Source organism: Lepidochelys olivacea (genome assembly GCF_965140295.1).
Source record: "Lepidochelys olivacea isolate rLepOli2 genome assembly, chromosome: 25".
In the NCBI taxonomy this organism is placed as follows: Eukaryota; Metazoa; Chordata; order Testudines; family Cheloniidae; genus Lepidochelys; species Lepidochelys olivacea.
This window is the reverse complement of record NC_140435.1, coordinates 8,727,266-8,749,688: the sequence shown is the minus strand read 5'-3', so window position 1 is coordinate 8,749,688 and position 22,423 is coordinate 8,727,266. Positions and strand designations below refer to the sequence as shown.

Genomic DNA, 22,423 nt, shown 5'->3' with positions numbered 1-22,423 from the left:
CTGACATACCCCTTTCCCTGCATTCCTTGTGCCCGCCCACCCTCCATCCCCCCTCCTCGTGCCCCCCCACCCCTCCATCCCCCACTCCTCTTGCCCCCCCACCATCCCCCACCCTCCTCATGCCTCCCCCACACCCTCCTGCCCCCATCTCCCACCCTCCTTGTGACTCCCCCCACACCCTCCATTCCGCACCCTCCTCCTGCCCCCACACCCTCTTGCCCCCATCCCCCCGGCTTCTCCTTCCCCCCTCCTCGTGCCCCACACCCTCTTGCCCCCATCACCCCCGCTCCTCCTTCCCCCCTCCTCGTGCCCCCCCACACCCTCCCTCCTGCCCCGCCTCCATTTCCCACCCTCCTCGTGCCTCCCCCATGCCCTCCTGCCCCCCATCCCCCACACTCCTCCTGCCCCCCATCCCCCACACTCCTCCTGCCCCCCTCCTCATGACCTCCCCCATACCCTCCATCCTCCCCTCCTCCTGCCCCCCCCCTCCCTCTTGCCCCCCATCCCCCCACTCCTCCTGCCCCCCTCCTCGTGACCCCCCCACACCCTCCATCCTCCCTTCCTCGTGCCCCCCACTCCTCGTGACCCCATCCCCCCTCCTCGTGCCCCCCCACACCTTCCTGCCCCGCCTCCAGTCCCCACCCTCCTCGTGCCTCCCCCACGCCCTCCTGCCCCCCCCACGCCCTCCATCCTCCCCTCCTCGTGCCCCCCCTCCATTCCCCATCCTCGACCCCCCCCCAAACTCTACCCTCCCGCTCCCTCCGCAGGCCTCTCCCCTGCCCCCCAACTCCCCCATGCCCCGCCCCCTGCGCGCTCCCCACCCGCGCCGCGCCCCGAGCCCCATGCGCCGCTGCTGCCCGGCCCTGTGTGTCAGCAGCCGCCGCCCCGCCGCCGCCGCCGCCGCGCCCCCCTCGGCGGGCCCCGCCGCCGCCGCCGCCGCCCGCCGGCCGCTCGTGCTGCTGCTGGTGCTGCCGCAGCGCCGCCCACCCCCGCACAAGATGGCGGCCGGTGGCAGCGGCGGGGGCCCCGGGGGCCTCTCCTCCTCCTCCTCCTCCGGCCCGCCGCCGCCGGGCAACGGGGCCGCCGCCGCCGCCTGCACCAACGGCCCGCCCGCCTCCCCGCCGGGCCTCACCTACAACCAGTGCGGGGCCGGGAACCCCGCGGCGGCGGCGGCGGCGGCCGGGGGTCCCGGCTCCGGGGGCGCGGCGGCGGCGCCGGCGGCGGCGGCTCCGGGCGGGGCGGCGGGCGGCCCCCTGCAGCGGGAGCCGGTGTACAACTGGCAGGCCACCAAGCCCACGGTGCAGGAGCGCTTCGCCTTCCTCTTCAACAACGAGGTGCTCAGCGACGTGCACTTCCTGGTGGGCAAGGGCCGCGGCTCGCAGCGCATCCCGGCCCACAGGTGGGCAGCGGCGGCCGGGGCCGGGGCGGAGCGGAGCGTCCCGGCCCGCAGGGAGGGGCCGGCCGGAGGAGCGGCCCCGGGGGTGGAGTGGGGAGGCCGGCCGGCCCCGAGGTGGGGCTCGGGCCGAGGGACCCGCCGCTCCTGTCGCGGGCCGGGCCGGGGCCGGGCTGGCGGGGGTGGGGCGCGGTGGGCCGGCATGTGGGGGGGGGGAGGGCCCCCCCACTCGGCTTCCCCCCCGCACACCACCCCACCACTCTGCCCTTCCCCCCCACACCACCACTCTGCCCTTCCCCCCCCACCACACCCCACCACCACTCTGCTCGCCCTTCACCCTCTCACAAGGGTGAAGCAAGGGGGAGCAAGAAACGGTAAGACAGGAGGACCCCCCCTTCCCTGTCCCCCCCCTTCCCTCTGCTATACCTTGCTGGTACTGTCGCTTGCCCCCCCCCCCCCCGGGCCCTCCACACTAACCCCCCCACCGACGCAGCCAAGATGTTGGGCCTCCTCCCTTACAGGGACCCAGAGCTGGTTCCCAGGCCTGCTGTGGCTGGGTGAGAGAGACCAGGATGCTGACTAGTTGCCAAATCAGCCTGGGCCCGCAGCCCCCAAGTTGTCTGGCTCTCAGGCCTGCGTTACATGGTGGGGGGGGCTCTGCCCCTTAGCGGGGCGTTTGGAATGGCTGCAGAGCAGTGGTGGGTTAGAGCACACGCAGCCCATTGGGCACCCAGCCTGGTGTGTCCCCCCACGGGCACCTCCAGAGCAGGAAGCCTGTCTCTCTACAGCGGGAGCCGAAGAACCGGGCTCAATAGCTGGGGCTGTAGTTCTGTGTTGACTGGGCACAGAGAGAGACGTGTAACCAACTGTTTGTGTCTGAATGGCAGTGGCAGGGGGGTCGTCCTAATGGGGCACAGAACAGAGAATCCTCATAAAAGAAGAGGGTGGGTAGCCACTGACTCAATATTGGTCCATGTATTGGTGGGGATCCATTTTCTTAAAGTGTAAGCCCTCGTGTGTATGTCCCGCCATCTGACTGTTCTGTCCAGTACTTCCTTCTGGGGAGGTAATATGAAAAAATTAGGGTTGCTACCTGGTATTCTTTCATGTAGGCTGGTCTCTCTTGTTCACCTGCCTTGATTTTATTCCTTTCGCTTAGTTATCAGATTACCATCTGATTTTACCTGCAGCTAGGAGGTTACAACACTCGCTCCCAGAATACTAAGAATGTACACAGACAGGGCTTTAAAAACATATGGTTCACCTAAACTACACACATCTGTGGGTGGTATTTACAACTTGTTTGTCTCCTGACAAGGTTAATATGCTGGGGACATGGTGAAGTCCCATCTTGAAGCACTGATAGACTAAACTGCTACAGGCTTGGCCAGAGGAGCATTGTAGCAAGGCATAGTTAACTCTTGTGCACAAGATAGAGCCCTCTTTTAATGATGTTGTGTCCAGTTCTTCCAGCATGGTACAGTGGGGTGGTTATGGTGTAGACATGTTCCAGAGTTAATGCATCTTTTTGCACTGCCTGTTTAAAAAGAAGCATCTCAGAGGATTTCAGTGGAGGTTTTGGTTGGGGGATTTGGTGTAAAACTTCAGCTAAATAAAATTCCACTTATGAAGTAGTGTGTAGTTTTTGCCACTTTTCTTCAGCTGCAGAACAGGGCTTAATTCCCACAATTTTATAACTTTTTTCTAAAAGGCTTAGAAATGGGAGAAATCTGTTTTGAATAGACTACAGAAATACAGTAGCATAAAGAATCCATAGATTCTACTTTGAATCAGTTCCAGGAAAAAAAATATTTTGAAAACAGCTTGCTAAGCTAAATCTTTAGTGAAAAATGAAAAAGGAGGTCTGGGCAAAATGTGTAAAATACTAGAAAGATATCCTTTTTATTTTAAAGGGAAACTTTTTAAAAAGAAAATTTTCTTTTCCTGCTAACGTTGGCATAACTTTGTCTATTGAAGTCTTTACTAAAAGCTAGTTGTAGCTGAGTGATATGTCTGTATTTGGTTTATATTGGTTTTGCGATAGTCTGTCGCACTAGCACTGTACAACTAGAAAATAATGTTAAAATCACCCTTTCGACTGGATATGAAAAACAGTCTAGTGAAAAGTAAGCACCTACTCTGCACTGATACTTTTAGGCTGAATAGTAATTTAAGAGCTTGCAGTCCCCAAAATGGTTGTTTGCGGAAGAATTTGAATTTGTCTTGATATTGGATATCTGATTCAGTTAAATAGTAATTGATGCTAGACTTGACTTCTCTGACTTTCCTCCTTTGAAATATAGTGGTGAGTTTACTGGCATTGGTTGCCACCTACTGCTTTGGGAGCAAGTACTCCTGTTCTAATGCGTTTCGTCATTCAAGTGAAGAGTGAGTGCAATTGTCCCTCATTTTAACACTGAACAAAGCAGCCAGGGATCCAGTGAATTCTTACATTATTTTTCTTAAAATTAATGCTTTGCAAGGGAATTCTTCCTACAATACCTTCCCAATTTTTTCTTTTGTCTTAGCTATCTGTGTAAATATATTGTCTAGAAACTTTTTCCCTCAAAAAATATGTCTCTAGTTTTCTATTTTAATCCAGCTTCTATTACATTTGTTGATAGAGTTTAGGAAAAAAAGAACACTCTCTTTTATGTTACAACTAGAAATTATCAAAGTAGACATCCTTAAAGATGAGCTTGAAAGCAAAAGGGAAATTTGAGTTAAGCATATTTCTTTTCTGCATGCTATGCTAACCAGGTTGTGGGAGACTTTCAGCACAGAAATAAGTTGTAAGTAACCTTTGAAAACTTCTTGCCTTGAAACTCTCCTGGCACTTTCTGGTTCCTTGAAGCTCTATCACATAGCATCATGCTGTGACATCACAAGTCTAGATTACATATGTTGCAGTAAGACTTCTGGTGTTTGTGATCTTGCATTCTGGGATACATTGGTGATCCAGGAAGTACCAAGAGGATTTGAGAGGCAATTAGTTTAATTTTTGTTTAAACAACTTCTGTGCTGAATGACCCTGCAACAACCCCTCTGGTAGAGGGCATTCAGCACAGAAACTTATTTAATTCACAGTTACTTCGTGGTTCACCTTTAATTTTGTCAGTTTATTTGAGGGATGTAATGCTTTTCATTCACTAACCTGTTTGTGAAAACAGAGTTCCATGGCTGTGCCAGTTTTTTAAATAAATCTCAGAATTAGGGCTTTCAGACAATGACTAAAGGTTATCCAGACTAGAAGAGATTTTTTTTAATCAATTGATTTACAAACCAAGCCAAGTACAAAAAGTGGGTATGGGAGGGGCATACTCTAGTACATGAAAGTTGACTTGGCTCCTGCCTATCTGTTAAATGTGGCGTTAGCAGAGCTATTCTGTTGTTACTTGCTCCCCCAGAAAGTGCATTGTAGAGGGGATGTATTTGTAGTTTTAACTGGTAAATGGCGCACATACTGAATGATTGTGGTTTGCATTGTTGTGCAGTCCAGAAGTGGTGGGGGAATGCAGAGGGGATTACTGGGAACTGTTTCTTGTTTTGTCCCCATGGCATTTCTGGGAAGATAAAGTTGCCAACTATCTATGCATGATACAGTTAAGAAAACTTGACAGAAATTCAAGCTTGAAGTTTCTGTTTTTAATATAGTCGTAGCAAGAAAAATCAATATCAGATGGATCAAAAATGGTAGCCAAACCTTCAACTAGGATCCTTTATTCCTCTGTCAGCTTTTGTGAAATACAAAGCCTGCACCATCTTCCATTATAGGATTTAAACTACCAACTACTAGTATTGTAGAAGGAATGAATCAGGGAGGTAGTATGAAATGATATAATATTCCTGAGTGGTTTGTAGAACAGCTAGGTGATATTGAGTTACAGATATTCTGGCTCCAGGAAAATATTCTTAGAAGCTTCCAGAAACTTCACAGATGGATGGACAAGTTAATTTAGCCTTTCATGAGGTTTCTGTGACTTTCTTTACATAATCTCTTAGCTCTTGGTACATTACATTCCTAAAAATTAGATTCTTGCATCACAAATTTTCAGACTCCCTTAATGTTTCCTATTGACAAAATATCAGGCATTACTATTCACTTTCTAAATCTTTTCATGCTGCTTCTGTCACTTACAGTAAACTCCTACATTCGCTTAATTTATTTTGGCTACTATCTTTGTATGGATTGTTTAAAAAAAAATCTATTTGTGAATTCTAATTGTGTCAAATGATTATTAGTAGTGAGAGATTAGGACACTAGGGACCTTTTGCCCCTTTTAAGAACAGCCACATATGAGTGTGAACGCTTTCTTTGAAGTTAGAAATAGGAAAGACATCTGGATTATACAGCTCATCTTCCTGCCAGCCCTAGTGGTTCGTTTAGTTTGGCTCTAAAGGGACATCAATTTGAAATCTAATCACTCTAAAAAATGAGTTAAAAATAGTTTCAGGTGTTGCACCTTCCTTTGAGTCTCTGACACTTTATGGTTTTGCAATCACACTTTCCCATTTTTAAAAATCTTTCCAGTTACTGTTTGAAAGACCCACATAAACAGGGGAAATTGACTGACTATACAGGGGAAACAGTGAAACTAACTACATACATTAGACAACAACTGTTTTTCATTTGTTGCTAGTAATCTTGAGTTTTACTTGTAACATTAGTGGTGAGCAATTTTCAGACTGACATGTAATGTTTAAATTGATGGTGTTTCTTTTTGAAGTTCCACCATTCTTCAGATTTACCGTAATAAAGTTCCATTCTTTGAGTCTTGTGCTTCCAATGTGAGATCTGCTGGGACATCCCCTAGCTAAGAATTTGGAGGGCTCTCCACTATAAACTAACCAAAGTGATCTGTCCATTGAGTGAAATGCCAGCAGGAATTATGAAAAGTTTTAAAACTTCAAGTCCTTTCAGAATGGTCTCTGAAGGTTCCTTATCACTTGGGGCTGCATGTGCCATGACCTTGGAACCCTCTCAAGTGCAGCTATAAGCTTGTTATTTTCAATAACAAGTAAGGTATGAAACTTTAATGTGACTGTTCCATTAAGTTTTTTACTGCCACTTTAAATTAAATGAAAGCATTTTTTGTGTGTGATTCTGGTATCATGAATCAAGTCTCTTAAAAATTTGTTCTTGCGGTCCAAAATTATTCAACGAAATACATCCTTATATACATTATTCCTTTTAGTGTACTGCAGTTTGCTGCATTCCTAGCCCTTTGACGAAACCAGAATGCTAGGTAATAATTGGGGAAAACAACTCAGTAGCTAAATTAGTCTTTCTCCTTCCATTAGAGGAAAGGGTTCTTCAATGGTACAGTGACCCCCTTCCCCGCCAGCTGACACAGCTAGCAGAGTGTCATGAAAATTTGCAAGTCAAGGGACAATTTCACTTACCTTCCTAAAAAAAAATTAAAGATTTTCCTGAATCAACTCCTGCTGGTGAGAGGGACATGAGACACGCTTTCGAGTTACACAGAGCTCTTTTTCAGGTCTGGGAAAGGTACTCAATGTCCAATCTCGCTTGTTTTCTGTAATATGAATGACCTAGTCATCAGCAGAACCCTATTTGAACATTGTGAAATTCACAAGCTGACGTGTTCTCCAAATGGCAGAGATAAGAACCAGATTGACCATATCATGATCAATGGGAAATGGCGACGCTCATTGACAGATGTGAAAGTGAGGAGGGGTGCAGATGTTGGCAGCAACCACCACCTTGTGACAGCCTCCATCAACCTAAAACTGAGATGTGTGGGTCCACCAAACAAGGGACATAGACGTTATGATATTGACAAGCTAAAGTCCCTTTGAAATACAGAAAGCCTTCCTTCTGCAGTTAAAGAACAGGTTTCAAGCACTTGCAGACCTTGATGAAGAAGAGGGGAATGCAGATGAGGAGATCAACAAGAAGTGGGACAAAGTAACAACAATTTATAAACAGAGCAGTGAAGCCTGTCTAGGCTACAGGCAGAAGAGAAGGAAGGAGTGGATTACACCCAACACATGGAACGCCATGGAAACCAGATGAGCCCGGAAGAAAAAAGTTTGACATAAAATCCTAGAACCTAAAGGACAAATACCACGAGCAGTTCAGCAAGGCACACCCGGAGGTCAAACGCCTTGTGAGAGTGGACAAACGGCATTATATTGATAATCTGGCAACACCAGAAGAGGATGCAGCTGCTTGTCGTGAACAAGGAACCTTCTACAAAATGACGCGGCTTATCAGTGGTAACCGGCAAACATGAACAAACACTCTCATCAGGAACAAACAAGGACACCTACTAACAACCGAAAAAGAACAAGAAATGTGCTGGACAGAGCATTTCAAAGAATTGTCGAACAGGGAGCCACCTAAAAAGGAAGCAAACATCCAGCAGGCAGAAGAAGATCTTGATATCAACACAAACACCCCAACTAAGGAAGAGATCATTCAAGCCATCAGATCCTTAAAAATTGGAAAGCTCCTGGCAAGGATAACTTGAATGCAGAATTGTTCAAGGTAAATCCTACATTAGCAACCTCTGTCCTGGCCCCTCAATTTACATCAATCTGGGAAAGGGAAAAAAGTGCCAGATGTGTGGACCAATGGGGTTATAGTGAAGATACCAAAGAGAGGAATTCTCAGAGATTGTAATTGGTGTGGTATCACACTTTTTTCTGTGATAAGCAAAGTAAGGTCATAGTCCAGCGTATATCAGACGCAGTTGATAGCATTCTCAGAAAAGAGCAAGCTTGTTTTTGGAAAGCGCATGGATGCACAGATCAGAGCTTTTTTCTTTATGGAACATAATAGAACAGTGCTTAGAATGGCGACGGCAACTCTACATAACTTTCATAGATGATGAGAAGGCTTTTGATAGCATTCACAGGACCAGCCTATGGTACATTCTGTGAGCATATGGAATTCTTTTCCGTATAATCATCATCAAAAGCTTCTATTTCAGCTTTACCTGTAGTGTTGATCATGGTGAGCTCAGTTTTGAAGTCAAAACAGGAGTACGTCAGGGGTGTGTCATGTCCACAATCCTCTTCAACATTGCATTGACTGGTGGCGTACAACAGAAGACATGCCAACAGGCATTAAATGGGCACTCTTCTCATCCCTTGAAGACCTGGACTTTGCAGATGATGTCGCTCTCCTATCATACTCAACACCCTATAGAAGGAAAAACAACTGGACTCAATGCATTCAGCAAGCAAATTGAACCAGAAATCAAGCACAATAAGACAGATCATGACCTTTAATATTGCCTCACCATCACCAGTATGGATAGAGGATTATGTTCTCACCAGTGTAGAAACATTCACATACTTGGGCAGCACCATCAGCCAGGACGGTGGAATAAGCCAGGACATCCGGAACAAAATCAATAAAGCCTTCAAGAGCTTAAATACAGTCTGGAAATCATCAAAATACAACACCAAAACCAAACTCAAGATTTATCAGAGCAGCGTACTTTCTCATTCCTCAGCATTCTGCACTATAAACTAGTGTTGAAAGTATGACATGTCCAAATTGTCTTAATTTCATAAACCTGCCTCAGAAAAATCCTCCGTATTATTTGGCCCAGATCAATCTCAAACCAAGATCTGTTGACACAGTGCAGCCAAGAGGATCTGAGCGCCATCATTGCCAGGAGGCGCTGGAGATGGATTGGCCATGTGCTTTGAATGGAAACTGATTCCATCGCCAGAGTAGCAATAAGATGGACACCTGAAGACAAGCGAAAATGAGGCTGCCTGAAAACAACCTGGCGAAGAGCTGTGGAAGCCAAGCTGAAAAAACTGGGACACAGCTGGGGAACCATTGAAAGACTTGCCAGAAACAGACAGGAGTGGAGGAGCTTCATCACTTCCCTAAACGCCACAGGCGTAATAGGATGATGATGATGACCTTTGCCATACCTAAAGAAGAGCTCTGTGTAGCTCGAAAGTTGTGTCTCTCACCAACAGAAGTTGGTCCAATAGAAGATATTACCTCACCTACCTTGTCTCTATAACATGCTGGGACCGACATGGCTACAACAACTCTGCATGTAAGGATTTTACTAACTTATAAAGTACTCTGCATAAAAGAATTGTTTAATTTGCTGAAAGGAACATCTTTTTTTACAAAAAGAGAAATCTTATCGAGGTTGCTGTACAGGGAAAGGGTGTCTTTAAAGCTACCACATACACAGAATTCACACTCTTGTGTCTCATGCCTTCTGTCATACAGAGAAGCCCCATAGGTCTTGAGACTTTTGGACCTTTGATGCACCAGCTGGGTTGAGGGCTCTGTTGTACTGAGCATGCTTCAGCCTTAGGGGCTCCAGAACTTTCCAGCTCGTTCCTTTATGACAACAGTTGGGAAGTGGTTCCAGTACTGTCACAGCTCCAGCTTTGCTGGTACAACAGATTCTTCTGTGGAAAGAAAACTTTGATGAAATACATGCACTTACTTTAGTGGTCCTCACTGTATTTGTGATGCAGAGGCTATTAGTTTGCAACCACTGAGGAAAAAATGCGTGAACTTGTGTCTAAATTTTTGAGTACATTTTTCAGAACTTAGTTTCGCTAATGCATATGGCAGGCATCATAACTTTCATATTTGCATGTTTCCTAATGGACCAAATGCTCTAATTCTTAAATGTCTGTTTAGCTAGACGTGCCTGTCAACAGATGAAGTTGGCTTGCGTTTACGTGAGAAAATTGTAAAGAACAGTTTCTCTAGCATCTAAATCGTTTTGAGACAGCACTCCAAACCGATATCCTTCAGGATAGGGAATGTGGCTTTTTGTGTTAATTGCAGTGTAAACTTATGACCGTATGTAAATGGCTTTTGTGTACCCACCATTACCACTTTGTGCTTGCATTTAAAGGTTACCTATAATATAAAATCTTTATTGGAGTTGTGTGACCAGAAGTAGTAAACATCCCTACAGAAAATGAGTCTGGAGCACTACTTTTTGTTGTTTTTTTTTCCTTTGGAAAGAGTACTAGGAAAGCTTGTTCCTCCCAGAATGCAGCGCGAGCCAGTCAGTGCTCCCCGCTGCTGAATATTTTTGTGGGACGGTTGAGTACAAAACTGTAGGGAGATGAATACATTTCAGACAGCTTGGAGGAGGATCTCTGTCTGGTGTGGAAGGAATTTGCACATTTGCTTTTTAACTTTGCTTCAATCAAAAATAATTTTTAATGTCTCATTGCTAATGGGGAGATAGAAGGATGGAAAACAGTCTTGTTAAGTAAAAACAAGAGTCCTTGTGGCACCGTAGAGCCTAACACATTTATTTGGGCATAAGCTTTCGTGGGATGTACCCAAATAAATGTGTTAGTCTCTAAGGTGCCACAAGGACTCCTCGTTGCTTTTACAGATACAGACTAACCCAGCTACCCATCTGAGTCTTGTTAAGACTCCTTTTGGTTTTCTGGGTGTGATGTGCAGTATTTTAGAACAAAGCAATTAGTCAGGACTTTTAAGGTATGTCTACACTGCAATTAGACCCCTGTGGCTGGCCCGTGCCAACTGACTTGGGCTCAGGCTAAGGGTCTGTTCAATTGTGGAGCCTCAACTTCGGCACTTCAAGTTCAACAGCCACTTAACCCCAGCCCTGTGAGCCCAGTTAGCTGGCATTGCCTGGTGGCGGGTTTTTAACGGCTGTTTAGATATACTCTTAGGTTCTGTTCCCAGCTCCCGTGGGGCACCTTGAGTTATTTACCCTCTTTTATACCTCCATTTCTCAGTCTGTAAAATGGGCCTACCACATAGGGTTATGAAACTGTAAAGTGCTTTGAGGTCCTCCAATGAAAGTTGGTACATAAGTGCAAACAATTGCATTAGCACATGTATTGTCTGTTACAAAATGCATGAACTCTGGCTTTACAAGAGCCATTATGTTTTTTCATTGCATGCTGGGCTGAGGGGGAGGAACTTCCAAATAGTAGTTTGCAACTTTGTCTGGTGTTACTGGTAATATAGTAGTGATAAGGCCTAGAATAGAAGTGGATTGCTTCTGAGCACTTTATGTTAGTACTGTCAACAGTAACTGATGGGTAGGGGGAGCAGAAACTAAAATGGGATTTTTTTTTTTCAAAAATAGCAAAATGTAGTTTAATGTAGGATTTTTATTTTTAAATGTTAGGTTTGTGTTGGCTGTGGGCAGTGCGGTCTTCGATGCAATGTTTAATGGTGGAATGGCCACAACTTCTACAGAGATTGAACTGCCGGATGTGGAGCCTGCTGCCTTCCTAGCTTTGCTAAAGTAAGCCTCTTTTATTGTACAGTGTAATTAATTTATAACTGGGCACAGGTTATTGTGAACAAGAATATTTCAAATACAAATAATCCATTGTACCTCTTGGTTAAAACGGAGATAGTCAAGTAGCTTACATCAAATTTTTATCTCAATTGTTATCTGATACAACATGGTCTTTAAATACTAATTTTTGTAAATCCTCTATTCCATATCTGATAAACCTTTTTAAAACAGCCATTGTTTATGTAAGACCTACACAAATGTCTTGCACTTCTGCTGGTTCTTCTGCACAGGTTAACTAAGGACATGTCTAAATAGTGTTTATACCTCTTTAACTGTATTGCTTTAGAAGCTGATCTAGCTGAAACAGTGTGGCCCCTGGTATGGGCACCGTTACACTAGGATTGTAGGAATAAGCTATACTGATAAACACCTTCATACCAGGTTTCAGAGTAACAGCCGTGTTAGTCTGTATTCGCAAAAAGAAAAGGAGTACTTGTGGCACCTTAGAGACTAACCAATTTATTTGAGCATGAGCTTTCGTGAGCTACAGCTCACTTCATCGGATGCATACCGTGGAAACCGCAGCAGACTTTATATACACACAGAGAATATGAAACAATACCTCCTCCCACCCCACTGTCCTGCTGGTAATAGCTTATCTAAAGTGATCATCAAGTTGGGCCATTTCCAGCAAAACCTGGATTTGTGCTGGAAATGGCCCAACTTGATGATCACTTTAGATAAGCTATTACCAGCAGGAAAGTGGGGTGGGAGGAGGTATTGTTTCATGGTCTCTGTGTATATAATGTCTTCTGCGGTTTCCACAGTATGCATCCGATGAAGTGAGCTGTAGCTCACGAAAGCTCATGCTCAAATAAATTGGTTAGTCTTTAAGGTGCCACAAGTCCTCCTTTTCTTTTTACCTTCATACCAGTATAACAGTGCAGTTTCTCAGGCCTTGTCTACACTTCCTCTTTATAGCACTGCAACTTTCTTGCTCAGGGGTGTGAAAAAACACCCCCATGAGTGCTGCAAGGTTCAGGGCTGTAAACCGCCAGCGTAGGCAGTGCACCAACGCTGGGAGCTGTTCTCCCCTCGTGGGGGTGGGTTTTTTTACAGCACTGGGAGAGCTCTCTCCCGGCGCTGGTGCTGTGATTGCACAAGCCACATTAAAGCCGCTACAGCAGCACCACCTTAACGTTACCAGTGAAGTCATACCCCCAGTGTTGGAAGATTTAACTATATCTGTCAAATCACACCCTTATCTGAAATAGTTAAATTGGTACTAAACTGTGTTTAGATCAGGCCTAATAAATCCTGTTCCTAGAGCTGGCTTGATATGGATGGTAGTGCTCTTCAAAAGAGGAGGAAAGCATATAGCACTCTTAGCATTGTATGGGTTACAACTGAAGCTCAGTCGGAAACTGGAGGAAAACCTGTTTCCAAATGAAAGGATTTAATGGCTGGGTTTCAGCTGGTCGAATTCTGTTGAAGTCAGTGAAAGCGTGAGAGCTGATGCCAGCTGAGGATCTGGCTCCTGGCCTCTAGTATTGGATAACGAAAGTAAGACAAGAGAATTCAGCAGTTAATGTTTTTAAACTTGTTTCTGATTTGTATCGATTTTAATACATTTTCATAGCAGGGCTGCAGGGGGCTCCTTGCACAGCCGCAGGGCCAGTGCGAGTTTGCGCTTGCAAGGTGGGCTGTAGTCCTTGTAAGGCAGACAGAGACTCCCAGCCAGGACTGCGAGGAGGAGGAGGAAGAGTTCCCAGTATGAGGGAGGACTCCCTACTGCTGGATACGCCTTGCCCCCTTCTCCGCCCTTCCCATGGGGGTACAGATGGCTCCCCACATTTCTGGTACGGGGGAGGCTATTTTTAATGACTGCTGTTATATTTTTTTCATCCATTTCTGTGTCAGGTGAAACTGATGTTTACTGATGACTAACAATTTAAATCAAATTCTGCCAACCCTACCTATAACCTAAAGCCGAGTGTCATTTTTAAAGTTGCCAGAAAACTTGGAAGCTCCTGTGGCTTTCAGGTGCATACTCACAGCTCTCACTAAAGGCAGTGGGAGTGCTTTGTGCTTGTTAAAGGACCACATTTTGCCTGCAAAACTGACGTCTTGGAGCTTGTGTGAGTCCTGGTACCTAAGCAAAATGCTGTCAGATGTCCAAAGGAATAATTTTTCATACATGGGGTAAACATTAAGAACTGATCAAGTTTTTCATGCAATGGGCATACATTTTTTTTTGCTTCCCTTTTCAGAAAAAGTGCTTCTGCCATAGATAAGACATCAAAGAGAAAGCAGAGCCTTAAAGGCTAAAGTGTTTCCCTAGAATGAAGGGTTAGAAATGCTCAGGACCCCCCTTTCAACTGATGCATATGATTTAAGAGAGAGCACCTGGAAACACCCCCCCCCCCCCAAAAAAAACCCCAAAACAAAAAACCCCAAAACAAACCAGTGCTTCCTGCTTGTGGAACTAAGACCCTTTGATTGGTTCAACTTCAGTTCATATCCAGACGAACAAAGCTGGTGTTTTGTTTTAACATCTGATTTGTAAAAATAAAGCGAAACTCAAATAGCGATTTGAGTTTAAGAAAAGCTGAAATTTGAGGTTATTCAAGGATATCTTCTGAAAGCCTGAGATTTTAGTGTGGTTGCTGAAAGGCCAGTAAAGTGGTCTTTGAAGGGAAGATGATCTGAAATGATCATTCGCCCAATACTTGAGATCAGTCAAATAACAGAAAAGAAAACACACTTTTTTTCGCTATAAAAAAGAAAAATAAGGCTTGGATAATGTAATGACTCTTAACACTTTAATCATCCATACCTTATGACTATAAGTTCATGCTTTACTTGTGTGGTGCAACAGTGTTCTAGATAACTTTAGACATTGACAGGGTTCTTGCCTCAATGGGCTGTCCATTTAGAAGTACCCAGGAAAGATGGGAGGTATGTTCCCACAATGAGCAGGCTGATTAATGAAGCTTAAGTGCTTTGATTAACAATTTTCTTGGAATTTAGCACTTGTCTTCATGCTAATTTTGATGTGGAAACAAGTGGTCTCCTGGATGTGGTTCAGAGCATGAGCTGATACCATGAGGAGAGGAAGAATTTTTCACCAATGTTCAGGATTGCACTTTCTGCTAGCCTTAAAGTTCAGTTGCAGGTCACTGCCAGGAGCTGGACTCCAAACTTGGCGGACCAATGATCTAATGTATGGTTGTCTCTGCATAGTAGTCCTCCTCTCTTGCTAATATTTTTGTTAACTCAGAATGGGCTCTTGTTTAGGTTTATGTAGCCTCAATCTGCTTTTCCATTTGGATATTGGCTATTTTAAACTTTTCTTGGCTCTTAGCAGTGTAGATACTTGAAGTCAGACTGACTCCTAAATTTTTCTCAAAGCCCATTATATATCCTGGTGTTATTTCCTTGGCTTCATGTATTGTTTCTGGGCTTGGTACTAAAACAAAACAATTAACATAGCCATGGCACTGAATAGCACAGTATTGTAGTACACATAATTGGTCAATTAATTTTTTAAAACTAGCTTGCAATAAAAGGATGCTAGCCTCGTAAAAATAGAAGATTGATGTGAGGGAGAGGGACAAAAATACATAAACCAGTGGCTTGATGGTGTTAACAACAAATACTAATCTCTAGAGCACCTTACAGTAAATTCTCAATGTACTTTACAAACCGCCTCAACCTACTTTAAATTGCTGTCTGGGACCTGATTTCACACAGTAGTTTGAGTTATATTCTTAGAGGAGCCTAGCAAATAAAAGGTCAGCTTAGTGACCTATTCTGAGTTTGAGTGAGGGTTTAGCTGCGGACATCTGCTCTCTGGCTTTCTTCAAGGTGGGAAGGCAGAAGGTGTCCCAAGTTCTGCTAATGGTGGGAGCTGGGAATAGAAATTAGACCTTTTATGGCTGCCATCAAGGATCTTTAGTAGCTTTTTTATAATTGGCCCTTTTAACTAGGCAGACTCAACTTTGGTGGCTGTCTCTTGTGGCTAGAGCTGTGTGCAGGGAGAAGTGTCTTCAGAAGTATTGGCATGAGCATCATATTGGCAATCCAATGGCAGCACAGCATACCGATATCACGGGTTGGGTTCTCTGCCTCTCAGGAAGCTGGGCTGTGGGCATAAGCAATGCCTTACCTTAGTCTACCACCTGCTGTGGTGATGGGCCTTTTTTTTGAGCCATATGCCCCCCACCCTGAGCAGAAGGAGACTGGACTGTAAGTTCCCCAAGGCATGGTCCATATCTGTGCGTTTGTACAGTGCCCGTAGAGGGGCTCTGATACCGAATGGGGCCTCCAGGTGGAACTATAATGTCAGTGGCACCGGATTGCTAGGGGAAGTTTGGAAGACCTGGCAAGAGCACAGTGGAGAGGAGTACTCAAGCATTATAAATGAATTAACTGTAACGTCATGTGCTTGGTGCATATTTGCCACTAAAGACATTCGTGCCGTTGGAATAAATGCAAATAAATTCTGCATTAAACCACTGAAGTTTCAAAAAAATCAGACTGTTTTATTTACTACTCTTCTGTCTTAGGCCCAGTCCTGTGCTAACGTATGCAGGTGGTCTCATTGACTGCAGCAGGACATAACCCTCAAGTGTCTTCAGGATTGGAACCTCTCTTCTGTGCTGTAAACTCCACTAGACTGGAGCCCTACCTCCCTTGAGCAACTTGCTTGGATCAAGAGTGTCCCTGTATGTCTAGGCAATGTGTTTGTGTCTGAGATGAGGGAGGGTCAGGTCAGACCTAAACCTTCATGAAGGCTGTTGGTTTTCCTCCTTGCGAAGGAAAATTACTTTCTCACATCACTAACTCACTTCCCAGTGGAATGGGTTGCTTCCTTTGGCTAGGTTAACTTACCAAGAGAGTCTAAAGCTCAGTGTTCCCAGCCTTTGCTGCTATGAAGAGTGAGACCAAATCTGAGATTTGACCTGGGGGCTTCATTTACTACTAAGCCATCACTTGATTTTTTTCATTGTAATTAACTATTTTGCTTTCTATTTCAACTCAGTTAATTGAGTGATCTGACAATTGATATAATTTGCTAGCTCAGCAATAGTGAAGTGGAACATGAGTTTTCCTACTGAAGAACCATCACAGTAAGGGGGTGTGAGTGTGTGTGTGTAATGCGAAAAATAGGTGAAAGAAATATCACATTGCATTAGGTGTAAATCTTTGAATGTTTCTACCACAGGTTTTACCAATAAAATCATTCTTATCCTCTGAATTTGCCTTGAAACTGTGTACATAGCACCATCTTAACAATTAGTGACTAGTCACGGCATGGCTGAAGCTCTGTTCTCATTTAGTCTTTAATTGAACAGTCTGAAACACTTCAGCTAACTCGGCGTGGACAGGCCAAACCCAGGCCAGGCTAGAACAGTTTCTGATTATGCAGCAGGCCAGTGTTTTTTAAACCATTTAGCATGAGACGTGTTATAGTTTAAAATATCTCTCAAATGCTCCATACGTACACGACCTTTAATAGCAGAGTTGTGGTTATTCCAAACTGGAATGGTGGTTTATCATGGTAGCAGAGTGGGGAAGGGTAATAGCTGCTACTAAAAGTAAGAAATTGCACCAGCATGATGAGAACACATAATGGTCTTTGTGAACTAGAGTTCTCTGTCCTGACTCTTACTGCTGTCTTTCAACTAGCTAAAGCAGGCTTACGGAGCAGTACTTGTTTGCGTACTTCCAGATTTCTTTATTCGGACGAGGTTCAGATTGGCCCAGAGACTGTTATGACAACACTTTACACAGCTAAAAAATACGCTGTCCCTGCACTTGAAGCCCACTGCGTGGAGTTCCTAAAGAAAAACCTCAGAGCAGACAACGCATTCATGCTCTTAACACAGGTACGTTCTGAGGCTATTTGCATTTCAAGTCCTTTTAAACAGGTGCAACAGCTTTATATTATCTAGGCTGATGAGGATGTTTTGGACAAAGGAGGTGGCATGGCTTGCAGTGGAATGGGTTACTGTGCTCCGGTGTATTGTTTTAGTCCAGAATTCTCTCATGACTAGCAGGAGTTCTCTTGTTAATGAAGAATGATGTAGTCCTTTAAATAGTAAAGCATAAATTGGAAGTGCTTATATCAATTGCTGTCACTATTCCAGAAAGAACCTTTTTGGTATGCCAAGTGTCTTGTTAATGCCATGATGGTGAGAACGTAGTAAATTGCTCTGTAACAAGAGAGAACTTTACTGAGCTTCATCCGCCTGGAACAAGTATTATGGCCTGAAGAAGGGAAACTATAAAGTATTCATGTGTTCAAATATAGGGCAACTCCAGGAATAAATATTCACTGTATGGAGCCTACTGGCAGCCATCTAGAAGGCCCCTTTTTTGAGGGACTTCTTTATAATACCAGGATTCCCCCACTTCTGAAGAATGCAGAAAGCCCTCAGCCCTTTTCTCCTTAGGGTAGGAGGTGGGAGGTGAGTAAGATGGGACAGTTATTTGTTGTTGCAAGTAACTGGATGGTGGCCTTTTCCTCAACAAGTGCCAGCTTGGATCTCCACTGCAGGTGATGTGCACAGATGTGGAACCTGTGGATGGGGTGTTGGTTGAGGCTGTGTGACCCTGCCAATGTCCTCTTTTGAGGCTGAGCTGAGGCCGCAGCTGTCATTCTTTTCCTTCTGACTGCTCTAGACAGAAAATCAGCCTTTACTGGGTCCTTCATTATGTCTGCTGATTTATTTTGGGGAAGTTAAGTCTTTCTGCATAGGAAGCTTTTTGTTGTGATAACTGAAAAAGTTAATATTTTGTAAAATTCTATGCCAGTTTTTACCCCCATCAGGAATTTTGCTCTTGTTTAGGGATCCGAGACTTTCCTGGGCCACGAAAGGCCTTTCTAGTCATGGCTGAGGACAAATCCATGAGTTTCAAACCATAGTCCTCCTGTGATGGCACCCTGCGAGTTCTGGATAAACTCACTTCGCTTGTTCGGCTTCAGAGCAGGGCATGTCTGTCTGACTGTTCTGTGCAGGTCTCTTTCCGGTCACATATGCAGTGGGAAAGCTGCCTTAGACTATCGCGATTCTAGAGGAATCAACATTAGTTTCCCTCTGCTGAGTTGGGAGCGGTTATCAAAGGGGATACATGCCTTAAGATAGTCTGGCACTGATGGACTTGACCAGATTGTCCTGTGCAGGAGGCTTTGATGCCAGGAATTGTTAACTTGCTCTGTGATCCTGTTCCCTGAATCTAGCACTTAGTTGGGGGAGGTTTAGGTTGGATATTAGGAAAAACTTTTTCACTAGGAGGGTGGTGAAACACTGGAATGGGTTACCTAGGGAGGTGGTAGAATCTCCTTCTTTAGAAGTTTTTAAGGTCAGGCTTGACAAACCCTGGCTGGGATGATTTAGCTGGGGATTGGTCCTGCTTTGAGCAGGGGGTTGGACTAGATGACCTCCTGAGGTCCCTTCCAATCCTGATATTCTATGATTCTATGACTCTATGAACTATTGCACTTAGGTCCACCTTAATAATAAGTCATGATACTGGCCCACTGAGTCCTTGCGGGGCTCTGCTTCCCAGCATTGCTCTTCAAAGCTACAGAAAAAGAAAGTCATCTTCACTCTGGTCATCTTGGTCACTGCATCAGTGTCTGGCCCTTCATTGGTTCCAGAATCTCTGGTGTTTGCTGTCTCTGGTGCCTCAACATCTGGAGCATCAGTGTGAGTTGCTCTGCCTGGACTGCTTCAAGTTTTGGTTGCCTCTTGGGCCAGATGCTCTGGTTCTGGGATCTCTGGCACTTAATGCTTTGGCTTTTGGTGTCTTTGGTGTCACCACTTAGGTGAACGTCGTTGTCCCTGAGCTTGATTGCTGGGTAATTGCTGCTGCACTCCCTGTTCTGTTCTGTTCTGTTCTAGGTGCTGGTCATGAATAAGGGCTGTCTTTCTGCATGCCCTCCTAGGTTGGCTCTGTTTTCTTCTTTGAATCAGAGCTTCCTCTTATTACATTTTCCCCATACCACACTCAGGTCAGGTTGGTATTGGGGCGTATGGACTGCTAGATTCTACCTCACTGTCTGGGATATGGCCTGGTGTGCACTCTGAGATGCTTTTCTCCTGGTCCCCTCAACTCAGGTTATGTTGTACCTGCATCTTGGCTCCTGTCTGATTCATGGATTCCTCTAGGGATGAAACAGTCATAGAAGTCCTAAGGATTAGCACCCTAGCCCTTTTGGCCATTTGGGCTAAGCTGCCTGAGGTCTCCAAGACCAGAAGTCGTTGCCCTGAGCTGGAAAGAGACTTTTTTGTTAGATCTGTTTCCAGAGACTCCTAGCTTTGTCAGCAGCTGTCACCTCGTTTTCCATTTTTTCAGTGAATGGGAGAAGGAAGAGATTATAAACAGTCCTTCTCAGGAAGACCTCTCATGGTCATCTTCATGCGATGATTTTGTGTTGTCCACATCTGGCTCCACACTGGATGACTGCAGAGATTGCCAGGGCAGGATAAAACTTTGTCCCACAGTAATTTCCTCATTTGGAGTCAGATGTCCCTCTGCAGTACAGGAGGAAGGGGTTCTTGTTGTATTAAAGTCTCAGAAGACAAAAGATATTGAATACCAAAGTGTCCATTGTCTCAGCAATACACTGGTTACTGAAGTTTCAGATGGACACACTGGCTTTCCATGTTCCTTTTTCCATTTCCACAAGATTGGTTCCTGGCTCTTGACTTAAAGCACCCTTCCTATCTTGTGATCTACCTAGGTGATCAGAAACATCTTCCATTCTGTGTGGGAGACAGTAATCACTAGTATCTGTACTTTCCATTCACTCTCCATGGCCCCCCAGCCTCTTAAAATGTCTCGCAGTACTGGCAACCTTTCTGAGAAAAACAGGCATATTTATGTTGAGCTGTATCTCAATGACTAGCTGATGAGAGATTCCTGGCTCCAAGGCCAGGTCCAGTCCTTGAGCCTGGGAATCCACCTCAAAAGTCCATTTTTACCGCAACACAAATAGTTTTGAAATGAGAGTTCCAGACTTTAGATTTGCAAAGGTATGTCTCCCACAAGACTGGTTGCAAATAATTATCTGGTTCTGGAGCCCCACTCATCCTCAGACAACTATGATTTGCATTTGTGACACTCCTGGTCAGATTCTGTTGGAGATCATTGCAGGGCTGGTTGAGATGACCGAGATCAACAGAGGCTTGACAACACTATCAGTGTAGCTGAACCATCTGTTGATGGCTAGCTGTCTTCATTGTTTGTGCTTCATAGTTGACCATAATGTGCTGGTCCAGATGTGCTTGCAAATGTCACTGAGCAGTGAAGAAATGCAGAGAGTGTGCTTCCAAACACTGAGACTCCTGTAGGTCTCTGATATGAAGCGACCTTGAACGTGTCAGAGTCTAAGATGGCCAGGACTTGTCCACATCATTGAAAGTGCTGGCACTCAGGCTTTCCAGTGTGCTTAGCTCGGTTGCTTCACCACTGAAGAATTTGCTCAATCACCAAGGGTGCTAAAGGAGTTGGCGGATGTGATTGCAGAACCATTGGCCATTAGCTTTGAAAACTCAGGGCGAACGGGGGAGGTCCCAGAAGACTGGAAAAAGGCTAATGTAGTGCCCATCTTTAAAAAAAGGAAGGAGGAGGATCCTGAGAACTACAGGCCAGTCATTCTCACCTCAGTCCCTGGAAAAATCATGGAGCAGGTCCTCAAGGAATCAATTGTGAAGCACTTAGAGGAGAGGAAAGTGATCAGGAACAGTCAGCATGGATTCACCAAGGGCAAGTCAGGCCTGACTAATCTAATTGCCTTCTATGACGAGATAACTGGCTCTGTGGATGAAGGGAAAGCAGTGGACGTGTTGTTCCTTGACTTTAGCAAAGCTTTTGACATGGTCTCCCACAGTATTGTTGCCAGCAAGTTAAAGAAGTGTGGGCTAGATGAATGGACTGATAAGGTGGATAGAATTCTTGCTAGATCATTGGGCTCAACGGGTAGTGATCAATGGCTCCATGTCCAGTTGGCAGCCGGTATCAAGTGGAGTGCCCCAAGGATTGGTCCTGGGGCCAGTTCAATATCTTCATTAATGATCTGGAGGATGCTGAGGGTACAATCCACACCAAGGTTGCAGATGATGCTAAACTGGGAGGAGTGGTAGGTATGCTGGAGGGTAGGGATAGGATACAGAGGGACCTAGACAAATTAGAGGATTGGGCCAAAAGAAATCTGATGAGGGTCAACAAGGACAAGTGCAGAGTCCTGCACTTAGGACAGAAGAATCCCATGCACCGCTACAGACTAGGGACCGAATGGCTAGGCAGCAGTTCTGCAGAAAAGGACCTAGGGGTTACAGTGGATGAGAAGCTGGATATGAGTCAGCAGTGTGCCCTTGTTGCCAAGAAGGCTAATGGCATTTTGGGGCTGTATAAGTAGGGACATTGTCAGCAGATCGAGGGACATGATTGTTCCCCTCTATTCGACATTGGTGAGGCCTCATCTGGAGTACTGTGTCCAGTTTTGGGCCCCACACTACAAGAAGGATGTGGAAAAATTGGAAAGCGTCCAGTGGAGGGCAACAAAAATTATTAGGGGACTGGAGCACGACTTACGAGGAGAGGCTGAGGGAACTGGGATTGTTTAGTCTGCAGAAGAGAAAAATGAGGGGGCATTTGGTAGCTGCTTTCAACTACCTGAAAGGGGGTTCCAAAGAGGATGGCTCTAGACTGTTCTCAGTGGTACCAGATGACAGAACGAGGAGTAATGGTCTGAAGTTACAGTGGG

At 45.3% G+C, this 22,423-nt stretch overlaps 1 protein-coding gene across 1 annotated transcript in view; it reads left to right on the top strand.

Annotated features, from left to right (window-relative positions):
* Nucleotides 1-944: 944 nt before the first annotated feature.
* The window catches only part of BTBD2 (BTB domain containing 2), a 41,893-nt gene continuing 20,414 nt past the window's right edge, over nt 945-22,423 (top strand). Inside the window, exons 1-3 of the mRNA XM_084614739.1 lie at nt 945-1,399; nt 11,530-11,649; nt 17,381-17,537. Coding sequence (XP_084470865.1) covers nt 999-1,399; nt 11,530-11,649; nt 17,381-17,537 — 678 coding nt within the window. The 5' untranslated portion in view covers nt 945-998. The remainder of the gene's footprint in view (nt 1,400-11,529; nt 11,650-17,380; nt 17,538-22,423) is intronic.